We start from the raw sequence: 11,135 nt of genomic DNA on the forward strand, positions 1-11,135 counted from the left end.
GCAGCCGCTCCCAAATGCGTGGAACATCGAGCATCTGCGCAAGTTCTATCCTTAGGTGGGCATGTTTGTGCTCGGGCCAACCAGGCCGGGGGTCCCCCCCCGCCCAAGTTGGCCGGGGGCTACCACCAACCATGTAAGTTACCCAATCTTGTACAAAATTGTCAATGTATATTATCATTGTCCAGTTCTTATTTCAAATTTTATTTTCTCTCTGTAATCCATATGTTTAATCTGTCTGGTGAGATGCTCGATTGTGCAAGAAAAACATGCTCTCTCATTTTTCCCGTTGATAAAAGAATCCCGATCGGTATGCGCGCAGGCAGTTACCGCTGACCTAAGTCTGTTGTGGTAGCTGTGGTGTTTGGTGTCATGGTAGTACCCCGAGCATCACCGAGCCTTTGGGGTTCTCGAGTAATCCTACCGCTTGAGCAAAGAGTGGTCGGGAGCCTGGACCCCAGGGGCAGGCTGTCGGTGCTCGGTCTGGTCAGTCCTTCCCGGGCGCCACCGAACCATAGGACTTGTGGGTTATGCCTCTATCTGTATACTTCACCAGTCCGGGTATTCGAGAGGTCTCGGGTCAAAAACAAGAGCAGTCTATAATGAGTACCGCATTAACAGAGCGCACCAAACAAAGAATCTTTTCCTATTTCCCAAAGCTTACAGATCAACAACTGAGAATAAAAGCAGCTCGACCGCAAGGGCCTCAGTGCCCAGGCCGCTACTCAAGCCTAGGGGGTCCTCGGGTAGTCCTACCGCTCGGGCATGAGTGGTCGGGACCGCCTGGCCCTAGGCTCCCTCTCATGCTTTCCATTGCTCGGGCGCTCTATCCGAAGGAACCAAGTTCCTGGGCACCCCGAGCTCGGAGCGCATACCCCTCCTGGATCGGCCGGCCGAAAGGCTGACAGCTGTCCGGTGAGTGGCTAAAGTCATACGAATTTACATTCTTACTTATTCAGCAATCTATTATTCCCGAGCTATCCTCGGGACCCTCGCATTCTAATCTGTTTGGCAAGATGGTCTCCTCGCGCACAAAACCCTGCCCACGTGTTCGTTTTTTCCGGAACGACAAAACAGATAGTAGACAAGTGTACCATACGAACGACAATGTCTGACCGAAGTCCTTCATGGTGGTCGTGGTGTTTGGCCTGCTTGGTAGTACCCCGGGCACTACCAAGCCTCTGGGGTTCTCGGGTAATCCTACCGCTTGAGCAAAGAGCGGTTGGGAGCCTAGACCCTGGGGGCGGGCTGTCGGTGCTCGGTCCTGTCCATCCTAGCCCGGTCACCACCAAACCGTGGGGACTCTTGGTCGCATTTCCGCCCGCACGTGTCTCTGGTCTGCTTGTTTGAGTGGTCGCAAATTGGAAAAGTGTTCACTGGTCGTGGCGTGCTCCGTGCTGGATCGACCTATCTCCCGAGCAAGGAAGTTCGTCCCTTTGTCTCTTGACTTAGCCGCTGCGGACTCGCGAGGGCTCGGGGGCTGAACGTGCGGATTGGTCCCACTACATCAAGTGAAAAGAGAAAAGACTTCATCAAGCATCAAGACAACATTGGAGTTGCGATCCCAAGGAAAAGCTTTCTTTATATTAAAAAAAGAAGAGCCATTCGGAGGGATCACTCCCATATTTACAACAAGTCAAAAGAAAACAAAAGACAAAAGCCTAATCTAGGTTAGAGGGCTCTGGAGGCGGTGAGGAGTCTTCGCTGCTGCTACCACTGCTCGGTACCAGCGACGGCTCCCGTGTGAAGCAAGCCGCCACCTCGGCGGTGACGCCCGAACAGCATCCCAGGCGGCCCCCTCCTCAGCCTCGACCTCCCCCTGCTGGGCTGGCTCCAGTGAGAAGTTGGGATCCCGGCTTTGGTAGCAGGCCAGGATGTGCTCACCGCTTGGGCCAGAGCGCGCCCTTCCCGGGAGGCTAACTCCTGCACAGCCTGAGGAAGAGCCTTCAGTCGCCGGCTGATCTCCTCGAAGCCTAGGGCGATGTGGCCGATGGTCTCTCGATCCATCCCCTTCTCACCCACGTTGAATCGCCCGAACCTGGCCACCCTCACGGACCTCCGTGCTTGCTGAAGAATGTCTCGCATCATCAGCTTGACGTTGGCCCGCTCAGCGACGACGGTCTCGAGCTCGTCCTTCGCGATCTGCAGCCGCTCCTTGAGGCTAATCACCTCGGCCGCGCTGGTCGGGACGCCGCTGGTCACCTGGGCTTGGCCCCGCTTCACCTGCTCAGCAAGGGTAGGAAGGGCCCGCTCCCGGGCGTCCAGCTCGGCCTCCCACTTGGCGGCCTGCTCCTCCCAAGCAGTTAGGGCCGCCGATGCCGTGGCAGCCTCCTCCTCGTGCAGGGTAAGCTGCTCCTCCCGAGCGTCCTGAGCCGTCGCCGTGATCTCGACGTCAGTCTCGCGGACCGCCACCTCCTCCTCCCGACGGAGGACTTCGGTGCGACTCCGCTCGAGCTCGTCATTCCGGTGGGCTAAGTATGCTCAGGAGGTCTCCACAGCCTTCTCACGCGGCACGATGGCCTCCTCCCGAGCACGTACCAGCCGCTCCCTGGCAAGCAGCTCTGCGGCCCGCCACCGCGATATCTCCCCTAAGAGGGCAGCCTCCTCCTGCGTGACGATGGCCTCCTCGCGCACCTCCTCCAGGGCCTCCCGCTCCTCGGCCACTGCGCGCATCGCCCTCTCATGGGTTGCGCGGGCTGAGGCATTGCGGGCCTCCAAAAGCCGGCCGACCTCCTCCAAACGTCCCCTCTCCTCGACGAGGGCGGTGCGGTCTGCCTCGAGCTACGCCCGCTCCCCCACCACGGCCACCTCTAGCCGCTCGATCACCTCCCGGGCGCTTCCTAGCACATCCGGGAGGGGTTCTGCAGCCTGGCTGGACAACGGCCGGGCACTGGGTCCCCTGTGAGCTCTCTCTGCAGAGGCGCTCGGGGTCCCCGATTGCTGCCACGTCGGTGCCGCCCTCACCGCAGCCATTTGCCCCGCCCCGAAGTGCTCGGGGCAAGCTCAGCCGGCGCCGGCTGCTCGGGCGCGGCCGCTGCCCTCGGCTCAAGGCATGGTGGCGCCTGTGGCTCCAGCTCGGCAGTCGTGCTCGGCTCAGGAGCGGGAGCCGACCTTGGCGCTTCTGGTCGCCTTTGGTCTTCGGCAGCGTCTTTGGGTGGCCTAAAAGCAAACAAAGGTCAGTCCCCTAACTTACTCCGTACGAAGTGTGCTCAGGAAAAGGAAAATACTCACGCTGACTTTGGTCCGTGGTATTGCCACCGGGACTCTGGGATCTTGAACTCCGGGCCCTGCAGCTTCGGCCCAGAGTCTGCCCTCCTCCTCTTCGGTGGGGGGCTCTGTCCCTCGGGCCGCTGAGGGGTCGCCGTGGAGCCCGTCTCCGGCGGCGGGTCGGCTTGGGCACTCGCTATAGAGCCACCACGCTGCCCTTGGTCTTTGGGCTCCCGCGCCCTGGACCTCGGCTCCGTCGCAAATTCCGTGTCGGACGACTGGCCGCCCTGGCCTCCCTCCTTCGCGCTGCCCGCCGATGGCAGTTGCCGTGGAGGCAACAGCGACGACGAGGACGACAGCTGCGGCACGAACATCTGGGGGCGCTTTCCCTTGTCCCCGGGGGCCGCCGCTCTGCTACCGGCGGCGCCTCTTCTTTTGGCCTGATGGCTGCTGCCTGCGACGGCCCCACGGCTGGCCTGCGACTTGCCGCCCGTGGTACCCCTACCGCCGATTTGCATCCGGCCGCCCGCGGCCTGCCACCTGCGGCGTCCCCACCGCCGGTCCTTTGGGTGCCGCTCGTCTCCTTGTCCACCCTGGGGATCTGGATGGTCCTGGGGTTCCGGCGCCCCGGTCGGTCGACCAAACCCTGGGCGTCGAACTCGGGCAGCGTTGCTTGCAGCGCCACCCGGCCCGGATCGCGTAGAGCGCCAACTGCTCTCGGGGAAGCACCGACCGGGTCAGGTCTTCCACGCCGGTCGCCACCCGGAGAAGGCCCGCCAGCGCCGCCTCATCCAGGTCCCCGTCCTCGCCGATCTGGGTCCTGGTGATGTCCTGGGGGCCCGTGTACATCCAGCTGGGGCGGACCTGCTCCTGCAGGGGCGCCAGGCGGCGGCGCAGGTAGTCCGCCACCACCATCACTGACGTTAGTCCCGCTTGGCACAGGTAGTCGCTGCGGTTCAGGACTGGACGCATCCTCTCGTCCTCCGCTAGAGCCGCCTCCCAGATCGACCTCTGGGGCTCCGCCACCACCTCCGGCAACGTGAGGCGGTCGTGGGGGCTGACGTCGATGTAGACCCAATCGCGTCGCCAATCGTCCCATTTGCTCTGCAGCACCTGGGGGATGTACAGCTCCACCAAGCCGTCCCACAGCCGATGACATCAGCGGTGGAGGAACCCCTCTTCTTCCAGGCCGGCCGCAGCACGAAGAAGTGGCGGAACAGCGCCACCGACAGCGGCACCCCCATGAACATCTCGCAGAAATGTGCGAAGATGGCCAAAATGACCACCGAGTTCAGGCTGAGGTGCGCCAGCTGGATCCTGAACGTGTCCAAGACATGGAGGAAGAACGTCGAGAATGGTGGCACCAGCCCGGCCGCCACGAAGGAGACGAAGACGATGATGCGCTCCGGCCGGTCCGTGACGGGTGGGAAGCTCGCCGGCCTCACCATCGAGGCCTCCCGCTGGCCTTCGGGCACCATCAACTTGTGGACCTTGTCCACCCCCTCTTCGTTGACAATCCTCGATGACTCTGGCAGTATGCTGTCGGGCCCCTTGTCATGGCGGCTGCTTCCTGCCCTCGGCATCTTTTCGGGGTGGGGAGTGTGCTAGAACGGTGGGGGGAAGAGAGTGCGCTGCTGGCTTAAGGGAGGGCAAAAGCTCTGGAGCGCAAGGAAGAAGAAGAAGGCAAGGAGGCTTGATTGCGAAGATGGCGTAAAGGGGCAACGGTTCGCTCCCCTCCTCCTTTTATATCCTAGGTATTTCAAACAACGCCTGCCACGGCGTGCTCGGCGAGACGAATTTCCTCGACCGGCACGAGTGCTAGTCGAATCTCCCTCGATTTGCGTGGTTGCCACGTGCGTCGCCTGCCTCGTTATCGCGTGCCGCCTACCTCGTTATCGCGTGCCACCTGCTCCGTTATCGCGCGCCGCCTGCCTCGTTATCATGCGCCATGTATCGTGCAACACGGCATTGTAGCTGGCCAACACCGCGTCCGCGAGGCCAGGCCCATGCTGCCAACTCGCTGTGCGGTCATCCTGGAGCTCCTCGTACGGCAGGAGATCCGTTCGGCTCCCCGCTGGGCCGTACCAGAAGCCTAGGCCAGAGAGGCCAGCGCCTAAAAACACGTCACGTGGCGTCGGTGCTGGGATCAGCCTCGATAAAGACGAGGGCCCTATCCGTAGTCTCTAGGCCATCGCCTGCCAATGGGCCCGGGGGCTGCTGTCGGTGACACAGGAACCAGGGGTCCCCGAGTCCTGAGGCCAGATCAGCAGTTTGCCACGTGGCGCCCTCCCACGGGGATCATCTCCGCGAGGTACGAGAAGACTAAGTCCCGGGAGAGGGTACTTGGGGCCATAAATAGTTATCCCCGAGTACCTGAGTTCCCCAATGATCCGAGAAGACCAAGTGCCGGGAAGAGAGTGCTCGGGGACGTGAACAGTAGCCCCCGAGCACCCAAGTCCCCCGACGACCAGAAAAGTCGAGTACCGGAAAGGGTGTGCTCGGGGCTGCGAATAGTGGCCCCCGAGCACCCGAGTACCCCGAGGACCCAAGAAAGTTAGTTCCGGGAGAGAGTGCTCGGGGGCCACTGTTCATGGCCCCGAGGACTCAGTCCCGAGGACCAAGAAAGGGCATATCCGGGAGAGAGTGCTCGGGGCTGTAAACAGTGACCCCTGAGCACTTGGTTCCCCGACGGCCTAAGAAGTCCTTTGCCGGTGGCCCCCACAGAGGTCCAGTGGTGAGGTGTCAACCAGCGAAAGACCCGATGCCGCATTTAAGAGGGCGTGTGGCCTATCACTTCCAACTGCTCCTGCCACGCTCGGTGTCAGTCCCTGCCAAGGCCTGGCAGGGAGGCGTGGGGACATTTAATGCACGGGTTGCCATCCTGCGTCATCCGGCGCGCCTCGGGATAACATCACGAGGCCCAAGGCACCCCGCTTGCCGCCCTGCTGTGTCAGGCGTACAAGACCGAGCGAGCACGCCGGGCTGTTCAGTGGCTGCCCGATGGGCCCTCTCCGCGGCGCCTGTTGCAGAACGATATCATGACGAACAAAACCGGACGGGAGCACGTTTTCAACCCCCCCCGTCACTTCGCGCAGCAGCCCATGATGGTTGCTTTCCATTTATGGCACCTTGGAGCTCGTGCCCTCCCTTTCTGGGCACGCTACCACCGATAAAGTATTTAAGGAAGGGCCGATCAACACAGAAAAGGGGATTGAGTCTCAGACAAGGAGGAAACCGAGGAAGAAGATAGAGGTCCAGTACAAGCACAGAAGCTGAGATCACTGAAGAACAAGGAGCCCGAAGCTCTAGGATAGACAAATATTCTTGTAACCAGCAACATCCCTGAGAGACATTCTCAGTGCATTTATAGCATCCACACAGGAGTAGGGTATTATGCTCAGTGCGTCCTAAACCTGTCTAAAAACCTCCAGTGCATTTACTGTATTCTGCATCCGATCATTCCATTCCATCTGTCATCGTATTTACGCCCATTTATTTCTCCTGCAAAACAGATTCAAAATCATGCCCCCCGGCCAAATCTTAAAGGGGGTCCCTCCGGATCCCTGCTTTAGGAGTTCACCCTCCGACACCATCCTTTGGTTGTTTCAAGACATCAAAGACTCAAAAAATGCAGTCATCTCGTAACAGTAGCCACTACTGCATAAAGGGTTATCACTGCCGGTTTAAAAGCTGCAATATTATCAGTTTTTGAAGCGACATTGATAATCATAGATTATCACCGCTGGCTTAAGAACCTATATTGATATTCACTATCACTACTGGTTATTATCTCCAATTCAATTGATATCTCTTATCACTGCTAGTTCCTGTTACGAACCAGCAGTGATATTCAATCATGGAAAAAAATCTAAATTGAAATCGGCATGTCATAATTAATTAAGCTTTATATTACTAAACTGGAACCACTATTTTTCATCACACTAATAAGCAGTCGTCACTATACACCAAAACAAATGACGCGGCCGCGTGCACAGAAGGAGCCCTAAAACTTTCAGTTGGCAGACATAAAAAAAGAACCACTACACCCGTCGCGCGCTTACGTCTACCACAATCAGTTGGGATTGGCTAACACAAAGAAGTCATCGTCGTCGTCATCCTCCTCCTCCTCTTCCTCCTCGCTCCAGTACCTCTTCGGCTTTGGATCATCGATGAAGAAGTACTAAACTTCATCGATGGAGGAGGACCACACCGATCCGAAGTTCGAGGATCGTGCCTCATCCGAGCTCTCTGGCAGCATCCGGATGAAGGTGCGAGGGTGGGTGGTGTGGCTGGAGATGGCGGCTGTGGTGAGGGGGAGCGGGGAATGGCTAGAGTCAGAGATGGTGGTGGAGTTTCCATCACGGTGATGGTAGCGGTGGAGGGGAGAGGGGGGGGGGGGGCGGAAGAGAAAGAGTGCGTGCGAGTGAGGCTTTGAGCTAAGAGATTGGCTAGGGAGTTAAATTTAAAGGCTTTCGAGAGAAGCCAAATAGGCGAAGGCTGGAAGCCATACTAGTAGTGGTCTAGCACTGTCAGTTTGGTCCAACCAGCAGTGATAGCCACTATCATTATTGTCAGTTATTAATGGCATGACTTTTTATATGTTGGTATCACTATCAGTTCTTATTACGAACCAGCACTGATACATTACCGGTTCTTATTACGAACTAGTACTGATACATCACTGACAGTTTGTAAAATGAACCGGTAGTGATAATTAACTTATCATTATTGATTTATTTTACGAACTGGCAGTGATAGTAAATATAATATCGGTTCTTGATGCTCAGCTTTTTATGTGCTAGTTGAGTTTATGAACTAAGTAGTGATAGCTAGTTGGGTACGGATGACCCTTTCTGTAGTAGCGAGTCTTGCTTAGTTAGCATTTTCTTTATATATGTTTCATTATCTACTTGTGAACATATTTTCTGTTATCTTACAATAGAGGAGTTGAGAAACCAAATAACTAATCTATTGTTTATTGATACGGTTCATTTGAAGGTATGGTATTATGGTTGAAAATTTATTGGCAGATCGATGAAGCTTTTGTGGCGAGGTAGTTATTGTCACTTGTTCCTTATTTCGAAATTTTGATATTTGGATGTTGCTTTATAAATTTTAGCATATTTTTAGTAATAAATTATTGTTTTATAAGTTATCATACGCTCTCTAAATTTTCTGGCTCCGCCACTGAGCATGAAATCAAATGGACGATATTATTCCTGATATTCCTAATACGGCACGACCCATTGTCCGACACGGCAAGGCCAACCGAATCCTTCTCCAGCAGCGTTTTAGCTTCTTGAAGGTTTGTTTAAGCAGCTGGTTTGTAAATTGACGAGCTGGGAATCAGGTCATTACTCTCTGGGTACTCTAGGCTACGATGTCTTGTTAGAGTATATTCGGCTGTGTACGATTTATCAGTATTTATCATAATCATTTTGATACGATCCGATGCTATCTTTGTATTTGTTTAGAACAAACTCTTTTGCTCAATAACACCCTCAGTTTGATGACAAATTTGCCCCCCAAACGGACTGCTTGATTTCTTGTCAATGTTTGACAATGCTTATTTTACCGTAATTGTGTAGCATTGACAAAATTTGGCTAGCACATGGTTTGCTACCAGACTTTCTAAGATTCCTTCCTCGATTGGAACTCTATAGAGTTCATGTCCTTGACAAGATTTGGCAAGTTATTGAACTAAAGTCCTAATGTTGGAAGAAATCTCACCTGACAAACCAAATGCTTGCCAAAATTGGTCAACATTACCAATTTTTGGTGAGGCAAGCTTTGGTATAGAACCAAACACCTACTTCTTCTAAGTTTATATTATTGAAATTAACATGACTTAAATTATGAAGTAGTATTATTATAGTGACTTTGTTTATTTCATTCTAATATGATAAATATAAATACTTTGCTATGTATTATTGCCAAGGTTTATAAGGTTGACCGCACGGCACCACATTTTAGCACAACATCTATTTTGGACTAGATAGTAATACATGTGGAAGTGTTTATGAACATAAGGTCAATATAGTTGTTATAAAATATATTAAATGTAGAATTTAAGTTACGCACAAAAGAATATGTCCAAGTAATTTTTATCTCAACATAGCAGGTAATTAATTAGGCTTTGATAGAATAGGAGAGTAAAGTATGAACACTAAGTAATTATGTGCCACGAATAATTGAACAAAGAGAAATTAAAAATATATGTGTGCGTTCAATGATGTTAAATGATATTTCTCAACAATGAAAGTTAAGAGGCAATTGAGGGGGCAACTTTCTAATGCTGATGAAGCGGTCTCTAAAACTATATCTTCTGCAGCCCTTGCGGTGTTAAACTAGAGGACCAGAAGAAGGTTGCCATAGGGTCGCTCCTCTTTGAATAAAAGAATAATGGAGAAATTTTCAAGAATTTCAATACTGTAGACAGTTTCCCTTTTGAAAAAATAATGTTGAAAGGATCAAATGGTCCAAGAGAGAGGGGTGAATTGGGCACTAAATAAAAATAACTTCTACCAAATTCTAGAACAAGTAACAATCTTAAACTAGAGAAAAGGTAATGCAACTACATGATCAAACTAGAGGACGGCAAGAAAATAAGTAAAGTACAACACAAAGTAAATACAAAATTGAAAACTTGCAAAAAAGTAAATATTCAAATTTTAATGCGGTAAAGTGAAGAGATAGATAAGAAAATATCAATTTTTTTTCTAAGGTATCGAGCATTTGACACTTCCTTTATTACTCATTAGAGCATCTACTAAGAATATCTCTCTCCTTTGAGTTACCAAGACTCAAATGCCCCCTCATGATTCCGGACTGGCAGACATCAAATCAAGTACATCGCTCTTCTCAGAGCTCCCACAAGAACTTCAAGAGCTCACCGTGACACCTCCAATCACCAAAGACCGGTTAGATGTTGCTAACCACCAAGAGTAACAAACCAATAGCTTTACTTGATCAAAATCAAGCCTAAACTTCAGCTAGATGCACTTGCTACTCTCTAAGCACTAATGATATTCTTAATCTTCAATTAGAGACTTTGCAAATCACTCTAGTGCTCTGTCTTACTTCTTAATGACACATAAAGTGTATGTGCTCCTTTGGGTTGCAGGACATTAAAGTGAGACCGAGTGAGAGGGTATATATAGGCTAGATGACCAAATCTAGCTATTGCCCAACCACCCACGCTTTCTGTGAACGTCGGAAGGTCTGGTGTGAACTGCCTCACACATGTCAGACCATCCGGTGTGTACCTTTTTTCAAACACTGCTAAAGCCAGCTGCCAATAGCCATTACTGCTCTAAAATGCTCCGGCGAAGCCTCCAGTTCACGTGTCAGACCATCTGACGGCTACAACTACGAAAACCAGATGATGAAACTCTCTCTACAAAAATTACTTCAACGAAGCCATTGATATTACGCGGACTTATCAACGAAATTTGTTCTTCTTAAGATCATAGTTATAGCCCTTTTTTCCCAACTTGGATATCATCTTTGTGGTTCTTCTCATGACGAGGGAAAACTCAATGTCGAAGTCATCATCATCATAACTCTCACTTGATGATGGAAGCTTCATCTTCTTCTTTTTTTTGCCAACCATCTTGGCCTTTAGAGCAAAAATTTTCTTGGATAAAGATTGATCACCTTGATCTCCAAACAAGATCATCTCATGAGCATAAATCTTCCCAATGGCATCAGTGACGATCAAGTCATTGATGTCTCTTTCATGAAGAAGAGAGATGACATTATTGTATTGTAGCTTAGGAAGCACCATCAAGATCCTATGAATGATGTCTCCTTGAGACAATTGAGTAAGCTCAAGTGAATTAATTTCCTCAACAAGCATGTTCATGCGAGAACATATATCATTGCATAACTCATTGGAAAACATCTTAAGTTGATTAAGAGTATTTATAAGC

The 11,135-nt window shown here is 52.0% G+C and overlaps 1 protein-coding gene across 1 annotated transcript; it reads right to left on the minus strand.

Moving 5' to 3' along the window:
• Positions 1 to 3,224: 3,224 nt before the first annotated feature.
• Positions 3,225 to 3,722, minus strand: LOC133896855 (uncharacterized). The gene has a single exon (XM_062337499.1). The coding sequence runs from the start codon at positions 3,720 to 3,722 to the stop codon at positions 3,225 to 3,227; it is 498 nt and encodes a 165-aa protein (XP_062193483.1).
• Between the last annotated feature and the right edge of the window lie 7,413 nt (positions 3,723 to 11,135).

Source organism: Phragmites australis, chromosome 17 (genome assembly GCF_958298935.1).
Source record: "Phragmites australis chromosome 17, lpPhrAust1.1, whole genome shotgun sequence".
Taxonomy (NCBI): Eukaryota; Viridiplantae; Streptophyta; class Magnoliopsida; order Poales; family Poaceae; genus Phragmites; species Phragmites australis.